This window comes from Cygnus atratus, chromosome 11 (assembly GCF_013377495.2).
Source record: "Cygnus atratus isolate AKBS03 ecotype Queensland, Australia chromosome 11, CAtr_DNAZoo_HiC_assembly, whole genome shotgun sequence".
In the NCBI taxonomy this organism is placed as follows: Eukaryota; Metazoa; Chordata; class Aves; order Anseriformes; family Anatidae; genus Cygnus; species Cygnus atratus.
This window is the reverse complement of record NC_066372.1, coordinates 757,384-777,763: the sequence shown is the minus strand read 5'-3', so window position 1 is coordinate 777,763 and position 20,380 is coordinate 757,384. Positions and strand designations below refer to the sequence as shown.

At 38.7% G+C, this 20,380-nt stretch overlaps 1 protein-coding gene across 2 annotated transcripts; it reads right to left on the bottom strand.

Moving 5' to 3' along the window:
• Positions 1–30: 30 nt before the first annotated feature.
• MYEF2 (myelin expression factor 2) lies at positions 31–19,786 on the bottom strand. 2 transcript variants are annotated; one of them, XM_035553896.2, is made up of 17 exons: positions 19,477–19,786; positions 14,902–15,131; positions 13,627–13,679; positions 12,353–12,360; positions 12,151–12,244; positions 11,106–11,297; positions 10,307–10,460; positions 9,838–9,887; positions 9,688–9,751; positions 9,439–9,540; positions 9,200–9,250; positions 9,052–9,120; positions 8,683–8,781; positions 4,390–4,461; positions 2,980–3,188; positions 2,817–2,868; positions 31–564 (listed from the first exon to the last, which is right to left on the bottom strand). In XM_035553896.2, the coding sequence occupies exons 1-17, from the start codon at positions 19,695–19,697 to the stop codon at positions 401–403; spliced, it is 1,884 nt and encodes a 627-aa protein (XP_035409789.1). In that variant the 5' UTR covers positions 19,698–19,786; the 3' UTR covers positions 31–400. The 2 variants fall into 2 exon arrangements, with proteins under 2 accessions (XP_035409789.1, XP_035409791.1); XM_035553898.2 differs by lacking the exon at positions 4,390–4,461.
• Between the last annotated feature and the right edge of the window lie 594 nt (positions 19,787–20,380).

The following is a 20,380-nucleotide window of genomic DNA, read 5'->3' as shown; positions in this document are numbered from 1 at the left end:
AAAACACTAAACAAATCCCACTATGCAATCTTAACAGAGAAAATGGCTTATTTTATTAAAAACAGTATAACCATTCATTTAAACTGAATGACTAGAGACACTTGGCCTAATTTTCCAAAGGCGCTGAGCATCCAAAGTTCCCATAGTTTAACGGGACCTGCAGGTGCTCAGTGCCTCCAAAAAAAACAACAAAAATCAGGCAAATTGTCTTTAAAAACCAAACATCGTAAGATTCAGTTAACAAGTATCACAGTATATTAAACACTATACTGTTAAAGGCTGGTGGGATTTAAAAGTTCCTTTTTACAGCTTTTGTAAGCATACAATGTTACTAAAAATGACTTACTAGGATAGAGAAGCTAAACAGACATAGGAATGTTCCTGAACACACAGTTTTAAATTATGCATTGCGATCCAAGCGTACATCAATTTCTCTGCCACTGATTTTTATGCCGTTCATTATCCTACAGGCCTTTTCAGCAGATTCTGGCGAGTCAAATCTGACTGTTCCACAGCCCTTTGATTTTCCATTCTCCATTTTTATTTCTGCAAACATTACATGACCTGAATAAACAAGTTAAACAGCAGTTATTTTACACCTTCAGTGCACTAAAAACTTAAAGAACTAATCAGAAGTGATAAAAAACAGTTCTAAATATAATCTAGGGGGACATATAATATTAGAACTATCAGACTTATAGTATATTCACTTATTCAGGGAAGGTGATAGGTCAAAACAGCAGCAAAGAATCCACACTAAGTCCCACTGTTGCAAATCGATCCTTCAGACTACCATAAGATGAAGCATGCCTGAACTGGACATCAAATTTGAAACAAAGTGCCCTATAAGCCTACAGAAAAGTTTTGTGTTTCACTGGTGGAGCCACACTGCCAAAAGTATGATTAATTGTCATCCTCCAACTGAAAGATAGTTCAATCCAGTCCACCATGTTCACTGCAGTACAATAATCACATTATCAACTAATCACAACAATCATATAATTTTGAAAAAAAAAGTTGCAGAGCAAAAAACAAATAGCAAATACCCAATTCGTTGGAAACTCAACTCATGAGGGAACATTTCTATGTAGATGCCACAGAGTAGCAAGCCTTTAAGTGCCAGCAGAAACAAGAAATTCTCCCCTAAAACACAGGGCTTTTTATTGTTAAGTAGCATGTAATAGAAGACTGGCCTTTCACTGAAATAAATTGTTTTCATGTCAGTATCATAAGGAAATATAAAGACCATGTCTCCACAGGTTCAACCTGTCATTTATATTTGTGCTTATCATTCTTAAAAACAATTTGACATAATCCCTACATCTGATAGTCGCTGGAGAGTATAAAAAAATCTGAACTCCCTGAAAGTTGCCTAGGCAGTTAAGAATTAAAAAACAGAGATCCTGTTTATCTATATGTTTGTAGAAAACAATGCAATCCCCAAGTGTAAGTGCAAGTATATTACTAAGAAGTTGATGATAACAGGATATCAATATCTTCACAAAAGCACGGATGTTCCCAACATACATCACTTGATACTACAATTGTATCTGCACAAGATGTTTTACTTCTTCAAAAACTTCTCTTAAATACTTTAAAAGATTTTAGTACAAAAGTGTTTAATGAATTTGCACAAGAATCTTTATTTCACACCTGTCCATATTAAGGGAAAAGGTGGACGGCAAGGAAAAAAACATAGGATAACCCCTAAAAAAAAATCTGAAGCAAGATCAAAGGTGGTGGTGATTTTACAGACTAACTTGTTATGCAGTTATGGAAACTTGATTAAAGTTTAATACTGAATGTGAATTATGGGGAAGGGCTTTGTTTTGGTGTTTTGTTTTGTATTTAAAAGCAGAGAGGGTTTATGCAGTCCTTTAACTGCATGGCATCCCAGCATAAAACTAGGATATTCACCAGCAGCTCCCAGAATTATAACAGCAGCAACATTGCCGTGAAAATGCTAGAAGGGAGAACTTCACTCTGAAAACATGGTATGCTAGATCTGTCTATAATTCAGCAACAAAAGCTTTGAGTCCTGGAATGTAAGCACACCTTAAGTTCCTGTAACCACTAAATGCATTTGAACACCTGAAATATTTTCATAGTTGAACTGCAACTTCTAATTTATATCCACTCTGCAAATAGCTGTATGAAGACTGTCTTACATAAAAGTAGGATGTTTTAAGTTATTTCTCCTTCCTGTCTCTGCAAAGTAAGTGAAGTCATCCATAATTCTTTTATTTCATTCTGAAATATTACATTGTTATATTCACCTATTCCATTCTGTGAGTTTAAAAAAAATCACGTTTCTACATACAAGAATCAGTTTTCATTCACTTCTGTAAAAAGAAAACTTTTCTTAATTAGAGATTTGTACTTACTGGATATTCACAGAAATCCTGTATCTTACATTAAAAAAATGGGGGGGACTTTATTTCTTGACAAAAGGTGAATCAGTACAGGATTGGCAAATTATTAACTCTGATTTGATATGGCACCATTACTGGAAATAATGTATAAACCTGGACAGGCCCACACCCCTGCACGCATTTATCTCAAAATAAATGCTACATTATATCCCAGAGGATAACTAATACCTACCTCAAAAAAGAAAAAGTTCAAAGGGTAATTTTAATGAGATGGGTTAAAGTTTATAGGAGATGAGCACTCTCAACCAACACAGTCCATACTGTACCGTAGTCTCATGTGTTATGTCACACCTAAAATTATTTATAAAACTGCCCTTATCTAAAGAACAAGACACAGAATGCAAACTCAATGGAGCTAAGCAGAGGTAAGATTCACATACATACCACACTGACTGAATTTCTCCTTCAGTTTCTGCCAGGTCAAATCAAAAGGGAGCTACGATTAAAAAAAAAAAATTATTAATAGCAAAATATTACAAAAAGAAAGAGCATGTAGTGAAATATGCACACAAAATAGGCTTGTCTTTTCTGCGTTTCAAATGCTTACATTTCTCACAAATATCTGATTGCCTTTAGAGCCTAGTCTCTCTCTCATTCCACTTCCCATTGGGCCGGGCACAAATCCTCGATCTATATCCATGTTCCTGTCCGGGCCTCCACCCATAGCTGGTCCCATTCGATCAAAACCAGAACTCATCCGATCCATGCCCATTCCCATTCCTCCAGCCATATTGTTCATACCACCCATTCCACCACCTACAGAGAAAGAAAAAGGAGAATAACAAGTTTGTTGGTTTGTTTTTATTAATAAATGAATAAGTATCTTGTAAAAAAGTCTAAATTCTTTTGTGTCAGGAAAAATAATTCATACATGCACAGTGATTCATCTAGTAACATGGCTAACATTTAAAGTCAGAGCATTAGAAGAAACAAAGTATCAGTTATTGTATAGAAGTAAAAAGCAAATTGCATGAAGCTGTTATTCACATCACCTAACATAAAATGTTCAGCACCACAAGTAAAAGAGTTAAGATTTAAAGACCATCTAGTTTAATTAATAAGAATATGATACCCTGCACCAAAAAGAGATTAAATAAATGACTGTGGAAATATTAAGATACAGGTAATTGGACCATATACACAACCACGAATGCAGGAAGCAAAACCATTTGGCTTTACTAAATGCAGCCATACCAAATTTAATGACAGTCTTACAGAGAAAGCCTATTTTGGAAAGAACATCCGTTCCTGCAAGTTCTGTGCAGAGCATGGACCTTCCCCAATACATGCAATGGAATATATTAACGTACATTACATAATGAACCAAGATCAATGGCATTCAGATATCCTATACTCTATTATAATTTTTCTGGATTCATAATTAACAATGTAAGACAAGACTATCAAGATCATCCATGACAGACTTCCTCTAAGCCTTATGCCTCGCAAGATTGTCCCTAGCAAGATTTTACTTTCTCATCTGCTCTAGCTTAAGGAACTGAGACATTTTCCATAATACAAATTCAGTGTTTGAGCTTTGCACAAAATTCAACTGAGTGATAATCTGAAATTCAAGACTGATTTTTTTATTTCAATTAAGAGAGATTACTGAAATATCTAAGTTCAGCTTCAAGTTCACATAAGTAACTATCTCTGCCTATTTATCTTTTTTCTGGAACGCAAGTTTACTTGAATCACTTCTCCCTCCAAACCAAAAGTTCAAACCATTTCAAAACGATATGATCAAAGGGAAGACTGCATTAGCAAGTTTTCCTCTGAATTTTTAGCTCAACAAAACAACCTTAAAAACTATTAGACTGGGAGTCCCATGCAACGGAATTCTACTTCTTCCTACGCTGACAAAACGCTGCACAGCAAATCCTCTGAAACAATTGTACGGACACCACTTCATTACATTGCCTACACATTTACATTCTATTGAAACAAGTTAACCTACTCATTCCAGATCCTACTGGGCCCATTCTAGGCGCTCCCATTCCTCCTGCAAAAACACCAATCATTGCACCACCTAAACAGAAAAAAAATAATATAGTGACATACACCGAAACTGCTGGTTAGTGACAACAGCAAAGCACACAATGTTAAAGTGCACTGATCTCAGTGTTACCTGGCAATTCTTTTGCTACAGAACACTTCAACCCGTGCCTTTATTATGCAAACTAGGTAGGAAATACCCTGCAAGTAACTTTAGCTCCTCCTCCTCTGTTACAAGATATAAGCTACTCTGATTTCTAGCTACAGTTTTCCCCTGACAACCTGTCAGCAGCACAAACATCTGAAACTGAAGGAGCCATATCTCATATCAGAGAACTGATAGAATTTGGCAGAAAAAAGGGGAGAGAGAAAGGGAAGCAATACTAAAGGGTACCTGACAGAACCATGAAAGCTCCAGAATAGTGTCAGAAACTGATTCTAGAGAGTAGGGTTTAATAGAACAAATAAATAAAACCAGAGTTTTCCCTGAAGCAATACATTTCAGGAAAGTAATCCCAAGGGAGCTTCCAGAATTGCAGGAACTCAAGAACTGCATTCTTGTCAATGCTGACCAGAGCAAGGGGCTCTGCGGATTCCGTAACAAGCACTTCCAATTGTTCCAGAGAACCAGCTCAAATCCATTCCAATAAACCTACTATCTACAAAAAGAGCACTCTGAAGACAGAAAAGGTAAAATAAAAGCAATGGACTGACAAAAGACAGCTTCCTACAATACTGGGCAATATTTCAGGATATAGGCAGCATAATATCTCAGTTGTTAACCTGTATACAAGGAAGCAGGATTTTGCAGGTAATTCTGGAGATGTCAGTTACTACATTTCTCTTGCTTGATATTCATACCTAAAAGAAACATCTCAGTTTTTACTTATGCTTATTAAGTTTAATTTAAAGTTTAACACTTATTAAGTTTACTTACAACTGGCTCATTTTGGCTGGACACAACTGGCTCATTTTGGCTGGACACAACTGGCTCATTTTGGCTGGACACAACTGGCTCATTTTGGCTGGACACAACTGGCTCATTTTGGCTGGACACAACTGGCTCATTTTGGCTGGACACAACTGGCTCATTTTGGCTGGACACAACTGGCTCATTTTGGCTGGACACAACTGGCTCATTTTGGCTGGACACAACTGGCTCATTTTGGCTGGACACAACTGGCTCATTTTGGCTGGACACAACTGGCTCATTTTGGCTGGACACAACTGGCTCATTTTGGCTGGACACAACTGGCTCATTTTGGCTGGACACAACTGGCTCATTTTGGCTGGACACAACTGGCTCATTTTGGCTGGACACAACTGGCTCATTTTGGCTGGACACAACTGGCTCATTTTGGCTGGACACAACTGGCTCATTTTGGCTAGACACAACTGGCTCATTTTGGCTAGACACAACTGGCTCATTTTGGCTAGACACAACTGGCTCATTTTGGCTAGACACAACTGGCTCATTTTGGCTAGACACAACTGGCTCATTTTGGCTAGACACAACTGGCTCATTTTGGCTAGACACAACTGGCTCATTTTGGCTAGACACAACTGGCTCATTTTGGCTAGACACAACTGGCTCATTTTGGCTAGACACAACTGGCTCATTTTGGCTAGACACAACTGGCTCATTTTGGCTAGACACAACTGGCTCATTTTGGCTAGACACAACTGGCTCATTTTGGCTAGACACAACTGGCTCATTTTGGCTAGACACAACTGGCTCATTTTGGCTAGACACAACTGGCTCATTTTGGCTAGACACAACTGGCTCATTTTGGCTAGACACAACTGGCTCATTTTGGCTAGACACAACTGGCTCATTTTGGCTAGACACAACTGGCTCATTTTGGCTAGACACAACTGGCTCATTTTGGCTAGACACAACTGGCTCATTTTGGCTAGACACAACTGGCTCATTTTGGCTAGACACAACTGGCTCATTTTGGCTAGACACAACTGGCTCATTTTGGCTAGACACAACTGGCTCATTTTGGCTAGACACAACTGGCTCATTTTGGCTAGACACAACTGGCTCATTTTGGCTAGACACTATTGTTTCAGTATCTAAAAAGGGTCACTGATGATACTTTCCAGACAAGCAGTCTTCCATCAACTTTATTTTCTCCGTACCATTACAAACAGCAATAGTTGTTCCCTGCCAGTCTCTTGAGAGAAATATTTCTCTCCTCTCAGACAACATGCGGTCAGAGCCATACCAAGACCTCAAAAAACATGGACTGGCCCATTCAAGAGCCTATGGTTGTTCAACACCAGCAGGATTACTCACAGTACTTCAGCCAATAGATCGCATGTGATGAAGCTCTTAATACTTATTCATTAGGCCAAAGATGAAAAGCCAAAACCTTAAAAAGAATTGTGAGGAAAAAAAATCCTACTTTCTCCAAACTAGAAACCTTTAAGAGATTATGAATGTATCCCAGTTATACTCCCTCTCTTTTAAAAGGAAAAGTCTCCCTAGCAGCCTAAGAAGCACTTTAAAACAAACAAAACCAAAACTGAAATAATCATAGTAAGCATGTATTCAGCTGTTTCTGACCTTCAAAACACCCTCTCCCTGTACATTTTTCCCTACTGGATTTGCATCAATGAAAAATGGTAAGTTTGGAGATAGACTGTGACGCAACCTTTGATTTTTTGGATACTTTAAAATTTTAGCTATTTAAATCACTGCAAATCAAACATCCTCATTTTCACTAATTGATGCCATAGTCCAATCAAAGACTGTCTTATGTTGCCCTCATTGAAACTGGTGTGGTATGGAAGCCAAATGCACTCACAGCATTTCCTTTTAATATATTATTAACCTAAATATTGTAATAAGAGTACACTAGTGAATTCCCTGACTAAACATGGTATTTAACTATAATAAAACAATACTATTTGCTTCTGCTACTTAAAACTCATCTTGGTTTTCTGCAGTTCCCAAATTTTAAAGGTGCATGGCTCCAGGAGAGTATTATCTCAAACCAGAACAGCATTTTAACAGTAAGATTGCTAACAGGTTGCAAGTTGAAGCTTGCTGAGATCTACTCAATGACCAATACCCGCAGCAGTTTCTCACAGTGGCTATACTCACTTATTTCAAGACCAGCACATGTTACCAGAAGACTCAGAAGTCTGTTGCTTGTATGAACATTTATAACTGAAGCACCTCTGGATTTTCACTCAAGAAACAGACATTTATCCTATGCTGAAGTACACATACTGAAAGCGTAACACCTGATTTTTAAGACAAATTACAAGACCTTATGACAAACTTAACTGGCATCCTTACTAAATATCTACTACTGCTACACAATTATCAGTGCTTGAAGAGCAGCACGTAACAGTTACCCTTTGTTGTGACTTGCCCAAATTAAACACCCACCAAAGAGGGAGAATTTTTTCTTCCAAAGAGGGAAAATTAATTTTTTCCTAGACTAAATGAGCCTTATGCTCTTAACACCCTTTCGCTTTCACAGTAGGGGATTCGTGGGGGTGGGGGGAACAGGAAAAAAGCAGAAAGCCTGTCTTCCATAGTGTATTCATCCAGGTAAGAATATAGTAACAAAGCCACAGAAAGCTCTGTTGTTAAGCACTTCCAGGCTCTCAACTTCTATCCAGACAGAAGAGTATCTCATTTGAGGGAGGGCAAAATTAGCAAAAATGAACTCAGTCAAGACAACACCATTTATAAACAAAACAAACCTTGCTCAATTTCAGAAGAGGACAGTAAATCCTATTCTAAGCAGCATGAGAAAAGGCAGGAAGAAAACTGAGGGAACCAAAATTCATCATTCCTATCCAATGCCGTCTGATTTGCAGTAAGAACAACTTTCCAGCATGTCTTTGCAAAAGCAGACTCCAGGAAGTTACAAAGGCAGTACATAGACATCTTGTTCAGGATTGCCAAAACCATATGTTTTAATTGCCAGGTATTACGTCCTTTGGATAAGTTAACAGTATGAAGGAAAATACTTTCCTCAAAACCACTGTACTTGTATTTTGCTTGTATTCTACAGATGAAAAAAAAACATCTTAACCTCCATCTTCAGAGACAGCCATAACAAACACATATGAACACCCTTAAATAAACAAACATCTTTACAATAACAGCTGGTGGAGAAGGGACAGAGGAAGATGGCCAAATGAAACCACACCTCTTCTTGGTTTTTCTCCTAGTAAAACTCTTCCAATACTATGTTGCACTTTGCCCCAGGAAATTTAACAGTTACCATACCCATTCTTCCAAAAGAATCTCCAAAACCACGGTTCAACTGCATCTCACTACGACCAAAATCTCTATCCATGTTTCCTCCCATTCCACCACGGAACATTTCTGTAGAGAATAATGCACAAAACAGAAATATTCTGTCATATTCGACTAAGTTGATGTTCATACAATATTTGTTTCACAGCTGCTTGTTTAAACAGAAGTAAGTTTAATCCACAAGTCAGAGGCACCTCTCCTTCCAGCTCCTATGCTTCCATGCACGTCACATATTTCTTCTGAACACATTTACATTACCCACCCTTATGTAAAGAGGACTTTTAATAAGGCTCACAGACTAGCAAACTAGTACTAGCAAACTAGTAAGTATTCACCTACCTCCCATTCGGTTGACTCCAAATCCCCCCATATTAGCCATTCCTTCCATTCCACGAAATCCAGGAAGCCCTGTAAAATAAAGAAGAATGTTTTTTTTCCTATCCAATATTAAAAAAACACATAAGACAAAGAATTTGACTGCACGTACCGCCTCCCATTCTATTCATTCCGCCAAAACCAGGACCATCTATTCCCATACCTTTAAACCAAAAAGACCAAACACCATTTAGAAGACAGGTAAGATCCTAATATATTTCAAAAATGCAAAGACAGTGTCTCAAAAACACACAATGCAAGGCTTACTTTGACAAGAGCATTCTTCCAAACACAGAAATGAAAATTATAAACTTAAGCTCTGTAAGTTAAAAATTAAGAATATGACTTTACCTCCTGGACCCATGTTCCCCATTCCACCACCCATGTTCAACTGTGTTGCACTGATGGGCTGTCCGCCTGGTCCAAGTCCCATACCAATGCCACCAAGGCCACCTTGGAAAAAAAGAAAAAATAACTATTATCATAAGACTCTCTGCATCATAAAGAGACCATAGTAAGCAAAAGTACTACAAAACTGTTCCAAGACACTATCAACATTTATTAAGTGCAAAGAGTTAAAAATGAAGTGCGTGTACTCACGAGGTAATTGTGGACCTTTGCTGTCTGCAACACGGAAATCTTCATGAGGGACTGATTTGTCATCCTGATAAAAAACAAGGATGCTATGCTATGATCCCTTCAATGTTTTGGCAGAGATACATAAGGTAGAAAGAAATATAAGCAACTTACCATTTTTACATGCATGGGTCTGTCGAACAGGAATTGTCCATTGAACATAGCTGAAGAAATGCGATTCAAGGACTCTAACTACAGAAGACAATTTAACTATTTCAAAAGAATCACTGTAAAAACTTACCTAATGTTTGTACCACTTTTAGGAGTCTTAACTTTCCTTAATTAACATTTAGAATGCTGTTTCAAAGGTCAGAAAGAGACTATATAAATTGTTAGGAATATAAAAGTTGTCTTCACGGGTGTCACTTTCCCTGTGTATTTTAAGTCTGTTCAACCTCATCAAGAACAGCTTTTTACACCCTAGCAGTAAATTCAGTCACTATTAAAAAAAATAAAACAATCTAGTCCCTTATCTAGCTACAAAGCAAACAAGCACCATTTGCAAAACTATACTGTAAAGAGCCATTAAAAATGACTAAGCCATATTTGACCATTTTTTCCTTTTTTCCAAAGCCAAGGATACATATTGCTTGAACAGCTTCAATTGCTTGTTCAAAAGTAACTGTTCCCATTCCTCGACTCTTGCCATCTTTATCTTCTTTGATGTCTGCACGCTTTACAGTTCCAGCAATGCTGAATACTTCCTTTAGTTTCTTCCAGCCAACTTTAAAGTCAAGCTTGCACAGATAAATATAAGTGATTTCACTGCACATTTCTGTTCTGCCATTAATTTTCAAAGATTGTCTACACTGCAGTAAAACTTTAATTCACAAAATGCTTTATACATGTAAACAGACAGAATTTTGTAACATATACAGGCTGCAACCAAATCTAACATAAATGTTACTAAAAGCAACAAGTTATAGCACTTATATCTATTGTAATTTTCTAATTAACATACTAATGCTGAGAAATGGATGGGTTCTTGTAAACCAGCTGTACTCCCATGCCTGTTTCTTAAATTCGTGCAAATAAAGAACTGATGAAGTACAACCAAACATAAGAGTTTAAGTTAGTATAAAGTAACTAGCAAGAAAAAAGTATATTGAATTAAAAATAGAAGAAATGCAGTTGTAAATATAGTGAAAAATGGAAAAGACTTCTTTTTCAAATTTGATTGTACAATAATTAAAACTGCAAGAGAGCTTTAAGAGTGCAATACATTTTTCACGTCCAAAATCTGGATACATGTCTTGCATTTTTAGTTGAATATCCTAATTGTGAATTAACATTTCACATTTCCTCTTAATATTAAAACTGGATTATGCAGGTATTTTACAAAGATCAAGTATTATAGCTTTAAAATACATTTTAAAACTTACATTAGCAACAAAAATAGTGGACCCAAGCCTGCCTGCCTGCAAGTTACTGATAACCTCAGGAGGAATGTTTGGATTGTTGACAATAGAAGGTGGTAAATTCATTAATCCAGGTGCCATATCAGGTCCTTGTCCTCCTGGAAACTGTCCTCCTACACGCTGCAATGCCCTGCGGGCATGTTCACCTTCAGGATCCTGCAACACGTGCAAAAATAAAGCCAACTTAATCATCAATATCAGGACTGGTAATAAATAAGTACTGTTTGAAATTCTACATAAACCCGTCAAAATTATCAACTAATATCCTTGTCCATGTCAGAGGGATCAAGAACCGAATTAGCATGGAGACCTAATTCCCTCACCTCTAGAGGTGGGTCCTTTCAGATGAGGGTTGAGGCATATTGGCAAAGCACTTGTTGAAGAAGCGTGCACTGCCACTTCACATGCTGTACCTAGCCTATGGACAAGTAGAAAAGATTTCAATCTAAAGGACTGTCAGTCTAGTACCTTCTTCCAAGAACTGATTTAATTTAAATAGTTTTTTTTGATATGTTAATAACCATTATTAAAGCTATAACAGGACATAAAGAACTGTATCAGACACTATTATATGCTACAACACTACAATAGAAACATTGACATTAATTTCACTTTCCAAATCAGTACAAGTTCTCTGCTTCCAACCCCATCCTTGCACATATGTAGTAGTCTGATACTCAGCTTGTTCTGCTCAAACTCATATTTTGAGGCAGGTAAGGAACATGAATTTCAACAGCAGCAGATGACACAGGTAAGAATACGAAGTTAAAGAAGTTAAAAGGTTGTGTAAAAGAAAAATAGTATTAGGTTATTTTGGCTTTAGGACATATTTTCGTCAGTTCACTTGGCGTAGTATCAAGACCTTCTGGAAGCCAGCAGGCACTTTAGCCCGTTAAGAAAATGTTAAAAAAAATAAAAATTACACAGCTAGACACTTAAAACATGGTACCCGTCATTTCAGTAGTTACATTATCTTCACAATTTATTTTAAAAACAGCAATAATCATACCTCTTTAATATTCAGGGGTCTTCCATTAAGATCGTACTTGTTCATAGTTTCTAATGCTTTCTTAACAAATTCTTCATCTTTGAATTCAACCACACTTAGAGGGAACAAAAACATTTGGAGTGTTAAAATAAAGTTTAAAACATTAAACTTAACAGAACGTTTGGATAGTAGTGTGTTTCTACACACAGAAAAAGAAACTTACCCACAACCCTACATCCACGATGATTTGTAATCATATGTAAAGAGAGGAAAAAAAAGTCAGTCAACACATATGCTAGAGTATTTAAGAGTCCAGTTAAAGATCCAAGCTCACTGTTAAATAACTATTCATCAAGTTATTTTCAGCTTCAAAATTCATAATACATGCTTTTTACTAGTAGCCAAGCTGAATTTCTCCTACTTTCTTAACATACATACCATTCAAAATGCATTATATTATATTTTGTTCTCTTTGAGCCAAACCAGAATTGGACTACAGAAAAATGCCACACAGATCCATGTAAGGAAAGCTGGGGGGAAGGAAGGGAAGGGGCAGAAGGAAAAAAAAAACAAAAACATAACCAAAAACCAATCAAGACACTCATCATGTCATTAAAAGCTGCCTGCCAACTAGAGAATTCAAATCCACATACATCAAATATACCAGTGCAATGAACAAGGAGTCTGCATACTTCTTCAGTATTACTAGCATATTTGAGAGATTACTGTGTAAGAAAATAACCTTTTTGACTGCACCAGAATCCTTCTAATAAAACAAAGAGTTTAGGATTGATCTAAGTGAATGAAAGCTGAAAGCATGTTTTAGTTTTAGCAAGCGCTGAAGAAAATCATTTACAACTACTGTTACAACTTCAGTTAAGACTCAAACCTGCATTTCTCAAGTTCTCACTGCAGGTTCGGAGCTACTATTGGCCAAACTTTTGACTATTTTTAAGAAGACAAAGGAGCTTTAACAATCTTCACTCTTAATGCCTCACTGCTGACACTGTTTTGGCTACCAACCATCTCCATCCATTTAGTTTTAAAAAAAGCAAATACATTAATCCAGTGTTTAGAGTACCAACCATGTAAAGCTGTCAAATCAGGCACTTCAAACAGTATATTCTTAGCTAACATTTTATACTTCATGTCCCCAAGAAGAGAATACTACACTAACAAAATTTAAATAAAATCAATGATTTATTGAACGTCCTTTATATAAAACAGATTCGTACCAAAACAAAGATGTTGGCTAAAAGAAGAATTAAGTGAATGCCACTGGTTGAAATTTACGAAGTATTTTGTCCTTTACAGCCAGCTAGCTTGAGCTGCATGAAAGTGTCAGACTATTTCTAATACAGAAACCTCAAAGCTATCTTAATGAAAATCAGTGTGGAAATGAAACTTACTTTCCAATAACTGGTACAGGTATTATACAAAAATAAAACTGCTGAGGAACTTTTAAACCTCTAGCAGATTGTTGCCCACGGCACTTACCCTTGATTTTCCTTCAGCATCCTTAAACAGCTCCACGTATGTAACCTCACCAACTACATAAGACATACAAAGGGAAAATACCAAGAGACAATGCATTTAAACACCAGTATCTTTCTTTTCTGTGCCCCTGTGCACAACTCTACAGAGAAGCACCTATTATTCACCAACAATCAAAACCAGACCAACATACCTCCTGTCAATGGCTATATAATTTAGCTAATTTTCAGAAATATGCAACAGCCACATTCTCAAAATCTAAAAACAAACAACTATATTTAACCTAATTCATACTACAGATCATATTTTGGCCAGTATGATATAGTTGGTGAACAAATTCAGATATACACAGTCCCTTAACCTAACAAATGAAACGTCAACATTCACTGAAAAGTGTTACATTTATCATCCTACTCACAACACCTGTTTTAAGGTGACTTTCTACCTGAATGTCTTCAATCATAAGTTTGCCTTCAATAATAACCAAATTTACACATCAAATATTTCACAGCAAGCCACTCACTTTCTAAAGTTGGAAGTTTCAGTAAATAAACCAATCAAATAATCATGTCACCTTACAACAGATACACCAGCAGTTACAGAACTGGGGGACTGGCATTTTTCACAGCCTAAAAGCCAAGTGTGCTTTGCATTACTTTTGAAGAATCTATTTTTTCAAGAAAAAAAACACAGAACTAGCTTTTTACAGAAGTCATACATTAGCGTTCTTTTCCCCAAAACTTAAAATAAGAAGTTTGGGGTATTAACATTTCTCTATCAGAACCGCAACAATAGTAACAAGCTTTTAATATAAGTCTCCAGACAAGCAATCATGGCAGTAATGACAATGCAGACAAAGTTAATTCCACAGCCAGATTCCACCAAAGAAATACAAAACAACTTTTGAAAGACGTCCTTTCATATTCGTATGTTAACACACTAAATGTGTTGCTTAAATACAATAGCCCTTTAAAAAAAATCTACAAAGACTACAACTAGACGAAAACACAATCTCTTGAAGAAGTCATGAGGTCATGCATATACTCTCTGCTGTCACACTACAATGGCAGAAGATAATGAACACTTCGTTTACCAATCCTACTCTGCAATGCAATTGTCTCAGATGAAAGAGGGGGAAGGAAGATAGATGTACCAAGTAAAGGCCAAAAAATAAAAAAAATTAATAAAGAAAGTCAAATCAAATCTGTGTGGCTCAAAGGACATATACATTATATTTTACCCCTTTTTATAGGAAGTGCATTATAAGGAATAAATTACCTTTCTCTCTCATAAGATCTTTAATAGCCTGCCATTTCATGTCATATGGGATGTTGCTAATGAAAACTCGATTACGATTAACAGCCTTCTTCTCTCCACTGCCCGCATTCTTCTCCTTTGCATAGGGGTGGAATCTATTCTTGTTTCCAAGAGAAGGGATTGCCTTTGGTTTTGCAGCAAACTTCTCTTTCACTGGTGCTTTCTCTTCTTTTGCTGTCTCATCATTCTCCCTACATTCCAAATAAATAAATGGGTCTTACTTTGGATTATAAGACTACTATATCAGCTACATATGTAGGTCTATAGCTCCTACACTAACAGACCTCCGAAGATGTCAAATCCCACTTTTCAAATTAGGAAAAATAAATTAATTTTACCGGTTTAATTTCAAAATACATTGCTTTACCTAGAACAAAAATCAACATTACAAGAGATTTATTCACTATTATAAGTACAGACAACACATCTTGCTACTTCAGGTATATTCCATTTCCATTATGTCTGTCAAGATTCAGGAACATGGTGCTATGAAACTACTACTACTCTCAGGACACGACTCAGCTGAAAAATAACCTACAGCATCTGTACTTTAGTACTTCAATAATTTTCAAATCAAACTTGGCAAAGTTGCACGCTATTCACCACAGAAGTCAGAGTCGAAATGGTCTAATTTTTGGAACAGCTTGGTATACTTCATTCAATGTATTAATAAATATATAAAATCAACTCTTAATAGGCAAATGACCTTTTATTCAGTACAAATCATTTTTATTCACAAATTGTGCCAGACTGCTTTTAGACAGAAATTAAAATTAAATTTAGAACAAACGCTCTTTTCATTTTCACTGCTCAACACCAGTATACTTTGAAACATGATAAATGCATAAGAAATAGGTCTATTACGACATGCTCTGCATCTAAGACCAATTAATTCACCAGGAATTATCCATTAAAAACAACAATAAAGACTTCTGGTCCTTAGTCTTTCAAAAATCTAGCAACAACAGCTGCTTTCCTTTTAAAAATATTTTTAGATGAAGAATGCAGCACAACTCACTTCCTCTCCTTTAATGCAGCACATTTCTCAGCTTTGGTAAAAACTATACACTTTGAACAGAATTAGAAAAAAAAAATCCAAACCAAAAGCCAAACCTCTACAGCACTCTTCAAAGCGTTAATATTACAAGGAGACTTAGAATGCCAATAGAGGATCAAAGTGCCTGAATTGTTACTTAAAAAGTAGAACCACTGAACTGAAAGACTCCAGTAACAAAGCCACACAAATATGAACCACTAAACAGCTGCTATATAGATACAGAGCAACACCTAGTTCAAATCTCACTGCAGTTAACAAGAACCTTAAAAGCATGCATAAAAGTACTTTTTGTATTAAAGAGCCAACACTGGTCACTCAAGTTAGAACAACGATATGGAAGCGTCTCACAGAAGACTGTCAAAGAGATTGACTGTGTATCCCCTCTAAGTAACATCACTGTCCTTTCAATTTGTCCCACTTTCCAGAAGGTTTAGTTTTTAATCTAATTTTGACAGTGCAGGTGGTTTCTGGTGTAAAATTTGCCAAAACAAGCACTTCAGTTTTACCATAGTAATATGGCAAGATTGAAAATTTCGATTTATTGAAATTATTATTTTCAGCTCTCTTTGCATAGTTTTTAACAAACCAGTAAGTGACAGCCTTGCACTCAGAGCATGTGCAAATAGCCTTTCAGGAAGTTAAACGTATTATCTACTCAAGCTTGGGCACTTTTCAGGGAGGAATAGCTTCAAACACAAACATTTTTCTCCCATGACTTTTTCCCAAATTTTGAAGTACTCATATGATATGAATTTCACAGTCCTTGTGTTTACAAGTGGATTAAAAGAGAATTAGCAACTGAGAAATGCATGGACATTACTCAGGTTAAATATTCCTACAATTTAAAACATTCAGTCAACAACACGTTATCTAGATCAAGCATTCTCCAGTTTCCTCTGTATCATTACTCCCCCATACCGTCCTGTCTGCTGTGGCAATATAATTCTTGTGTGGCTGTGTAATGATGTGAAATGGGTGGAACAAGGCAGGGAACTGGCAGAAGCCAGGGGGAGGGACCGTTAGGAGGGCAAGAGTAATGTTTCAGTTTTCCAGTCAGATCTGTTTTTTTCCAATCCAGTTCCATTTGCAAACACAAAACTTCTCCCAGTGATACTCTTATCAAAATCTGAGTTCTTCTTTAGGTTTTAGGATTAGACCAACGGATTCTCTTTAGCCTTTTAAGCTCTTTCCTGCTTAAAGGATTATGAAACAGCCCCTACATGCTCAGTGTAGCGCACAGGAAGAGCCAGGCCTCCAAACACAGAACCCACAGGTTCTACAACACCTGGCTGTACAAACCAGTAGAGAGCAGAGAGGTCACAAGTCTTGCATAAACTCTTAAATCCGAGAAACAAGAAGACACTTCACTTAATCTGGGAACAAAAGCCAGCCTCCTGAAAACAGAGAATTAGTTAAAAAAATAAAAATTGATCCTTCTCACAAAACTCATCTGCCAAAATCAATGGGCCAGTGAACAATCTGGAGGCAAAGATTCTTTTGCAGACATAGCCCTCTCAGGAAAAGTACCTTCAATCAAAAAATACATTCAAAGAAATGTGACTTTAGTCATGCACAGAACACAGAAAAGACAGCCTCAGAAACTATAAATTCTCATTTTCTCAAGGGAAAAACAACAGTAGTTTCTACTCGCCTTTTGTACGAATTAATCACTTTATACCTTTAATTAATATTTGCCTGTGAAATCACTAGCAGATTTCTAGGGTTGAAAAGAGATGTCTACATTAGTTTCTCAGAATAAAGTATTCCTCCACTGAATAAAAAGATGAAGTACCTTTTGAAAAATCACAGCTTCAAAATTCCAAAAACTTTTGGAAAGAAAAGACAACTTTTATTCCTCTGCTCATGTGCATCTGTACATCCATATGGATAACAAGCTCAGTAGAGACTGAAATGCAGAGTCCACAATTGAACGTGAGATTCTAAAGCACATATATCAGTTCAGGTTTGTCGCACTCATCAGCTCCTCTGATCAATACAATAAATTTAGGGAGGTATACAAGCTGAAACCAGGATTCCTTTCAAATTTAATTTGAGTGCTAAGCAAAGCTGGTTACTGAAATACTCTTTTAAGTAGCACCTCCACAATGATAGATTATTCCTTTTTACGTTTCTTTCAGAAAAGACCAGAAACTGTATGCAGAGTAAGATTTGAAACTCTGTTACCAAGAACTCTGCCTTATTTTCAAACTTGAAGCTAACAACTTCTATCTTGCAGAATAACAGGATTTTTCATTTGCTGGCAATTACTTTTGGAGGGAAAAGAAGAAAAATTGCTGACAGGAGTAATACAGGAAAAACTACTTTGTTATTTTATGAGTAGCAACTCCAAAAGACAATAAATTACTATATGCCTCAAAAGATGCAAAAAGGTCACAGTCTTTCAGCCAATATTCAATAATTTGTGTAGTTTGGATGCTGAGGGCCAGGTTCAGAGGAAAGAAAAGAAAACAGATACAAAATACTCTGTTACAGCAATGTGAAGCTTATAACTTGTAAACTATATGAATTTCCCTGGGAGTCAAATAAAGGCATGAAGTTACTCCTTTATTCTCCATTTTGATATTATGCCTGATCCCACATCTATTTTTAAGCACAACAGTATCAAACCTGGGCTGCATACAACACATTAGAAGTTCACAGACCTCTCAACAGCCTTGATGTATTCCGGTAGAAAGCCTTCTAAAAAATGTACTCTCCCTCTAAGATGTGAATGACATTAAGAAGTGCTGAAATTTCAATGATACCAGGCTAAAATGTAGCTCATCTAAAGAGGTATGAACCTTGAAGCCTAACATCAAGAAGAAGAGAACCCATAACAGGCCGTTTGGTTTATTTTTCTGGAGACCTACCGCCTCTGGCTGCCTTACACTACGCTCCTTTTAGACCTACTATTTAAGGCATAGCTTACATATTGCATATACGATAATTTTACTGGAAAAGTTTGTGGGTTTGTTTGCTTGTTTTGTGAAGTAAACCACTGTAGGGCTCTCTTACCATTCTCACATACACAAAGACCAGCTCAAAGGCTAACAAAACATACTACGGTAGGACATGGAAACGTGAACAAGACCAGAACCGACCCACAACTCTTGCAGACGCGGATCCCCCGACCCCCGCCAAACCAGAGCCCGTTACAGCAACCCGGCGGCTCAAACCACCCGAGCCGAGCGCAGCCTCCTGCCCCTCACCCAACGGCAACGCTGTTCGGCGGCCTCTCACAGGGGCGCAGCCGCCCGGCCCCCCGGCATTGCGAGCCCGCCGCGAGCCTTGCGCCTTCCCCCGACCCCCTCCGGCCCCCCTCAGGTAACGGGGCACCGGAGCGGCGCGGGCCCGCGGCGGGGGAGGAGCCGGGCCAGGGCGTGGGGAGGAGAGGGCCGGCCGCCTGCCTCCATCCCTCCCTGCCTCCCCGCGTCCCTCCCGCCGCGGCCCGGGCGGGCCCGCCGCCCCCCGCCACACACATTTTGACGCCATTTGCGCTGCCCCCGCCGCTCTCGGTTGCTGTCGCCGCCGCCTCCTCAGCCCGCGGCGGCTGCTGCGGCTGTTGTGGTGGTGGTGGTGGTGGTAGCGGCTGCTGCTGTTGTTGCTGCTGCTGAAGCGGCGGCTGGCTGGCGGCAGCGGCCTCCTCGGCCCCCCGCAGCGGCGCGGCAGCCGCGCCCTCCGCCCTGTCGCTCTCCGCCATTTCGCGGCCGGGCCGCGGCCCCGCTGCGGCTCCTTCGAGCAGGGCCCGGAGCGCCTCGGCCTCGCCGCGCCGGCCCGGCCGAGTCTCGCGAGAACGGGGCTGGCGGCGGGAGGAGGGGACGCGCCGGGAGGCTTGCGGGTTGCCATGGCGACAGCGGGGGCTGCCGGGCCCGCCCCGGCCCGCCGGGCCGGCTGGTCGTCGTCCCCCACAGCCTCAGGACGGTTTCCCTCACGGTCTGCTGTCCCAGTTCCTTCCTGCACCCCGTCCTTGTCCTGAGTGTTCTCACCCCTATGGGAGACGTAATTCCCCACCATGTGCAAATCCTCCTAATTCGTGGCCACTTGCACCGCTGACCCCCACATTTCACGCTCTCTGACCCCAAAGACAGGTGCTTGGAGTGCGCCCTGTCGCTCCCACAGGAACCTCCCGTGGGCCCACCAGCCCTGCACGGGAAGCACAACACCGTTTCTGTAAGCTTACGGGTATCTGCAAAGCCATACGGCGCTAACAATAAATATGCTGTTGCACAGTTCCAGTTCTTCACCTTTACATTTCTAATAATGCAGTCCACCCCAACAAATGGCTGTTTGACCCTTAATATAACTGAAGTGCATCACTCCTGTTGTTCAGGAACCATCCGCGTTTCCAAAGCCAGTCACCGCGGTCACAGCTTTCCCTCTACT

What these genes read in the sequence shown, in the direction of transcription:
- MYEF2 (XM_035553896.2), bottom strand. Translation starts at nt 19,697, where the DNA reads ATGGCGGAGAGCGACAGGGCGGAGGGCGCGGCTGCCGCGCCGCTGCGG. An exon ending in AGCGCAAATGGCGTCAAAAT is followed by an intron (nt 15,132 to 19,476) that starts GTGTGTGGCGGG and finishes TTTGGAATGTAG; the next exon opens with GGAGAATGATGAGACAGCAA. An exon ending in AATGAATAGAATGGGAGGCG is followed by an intron (nt 9,121 to 9,199) that starts GTACGTGCAGTC and finishes TTTATTTTACAG; the next exon opens with GGCTTCCTGGATTTCGTGGA.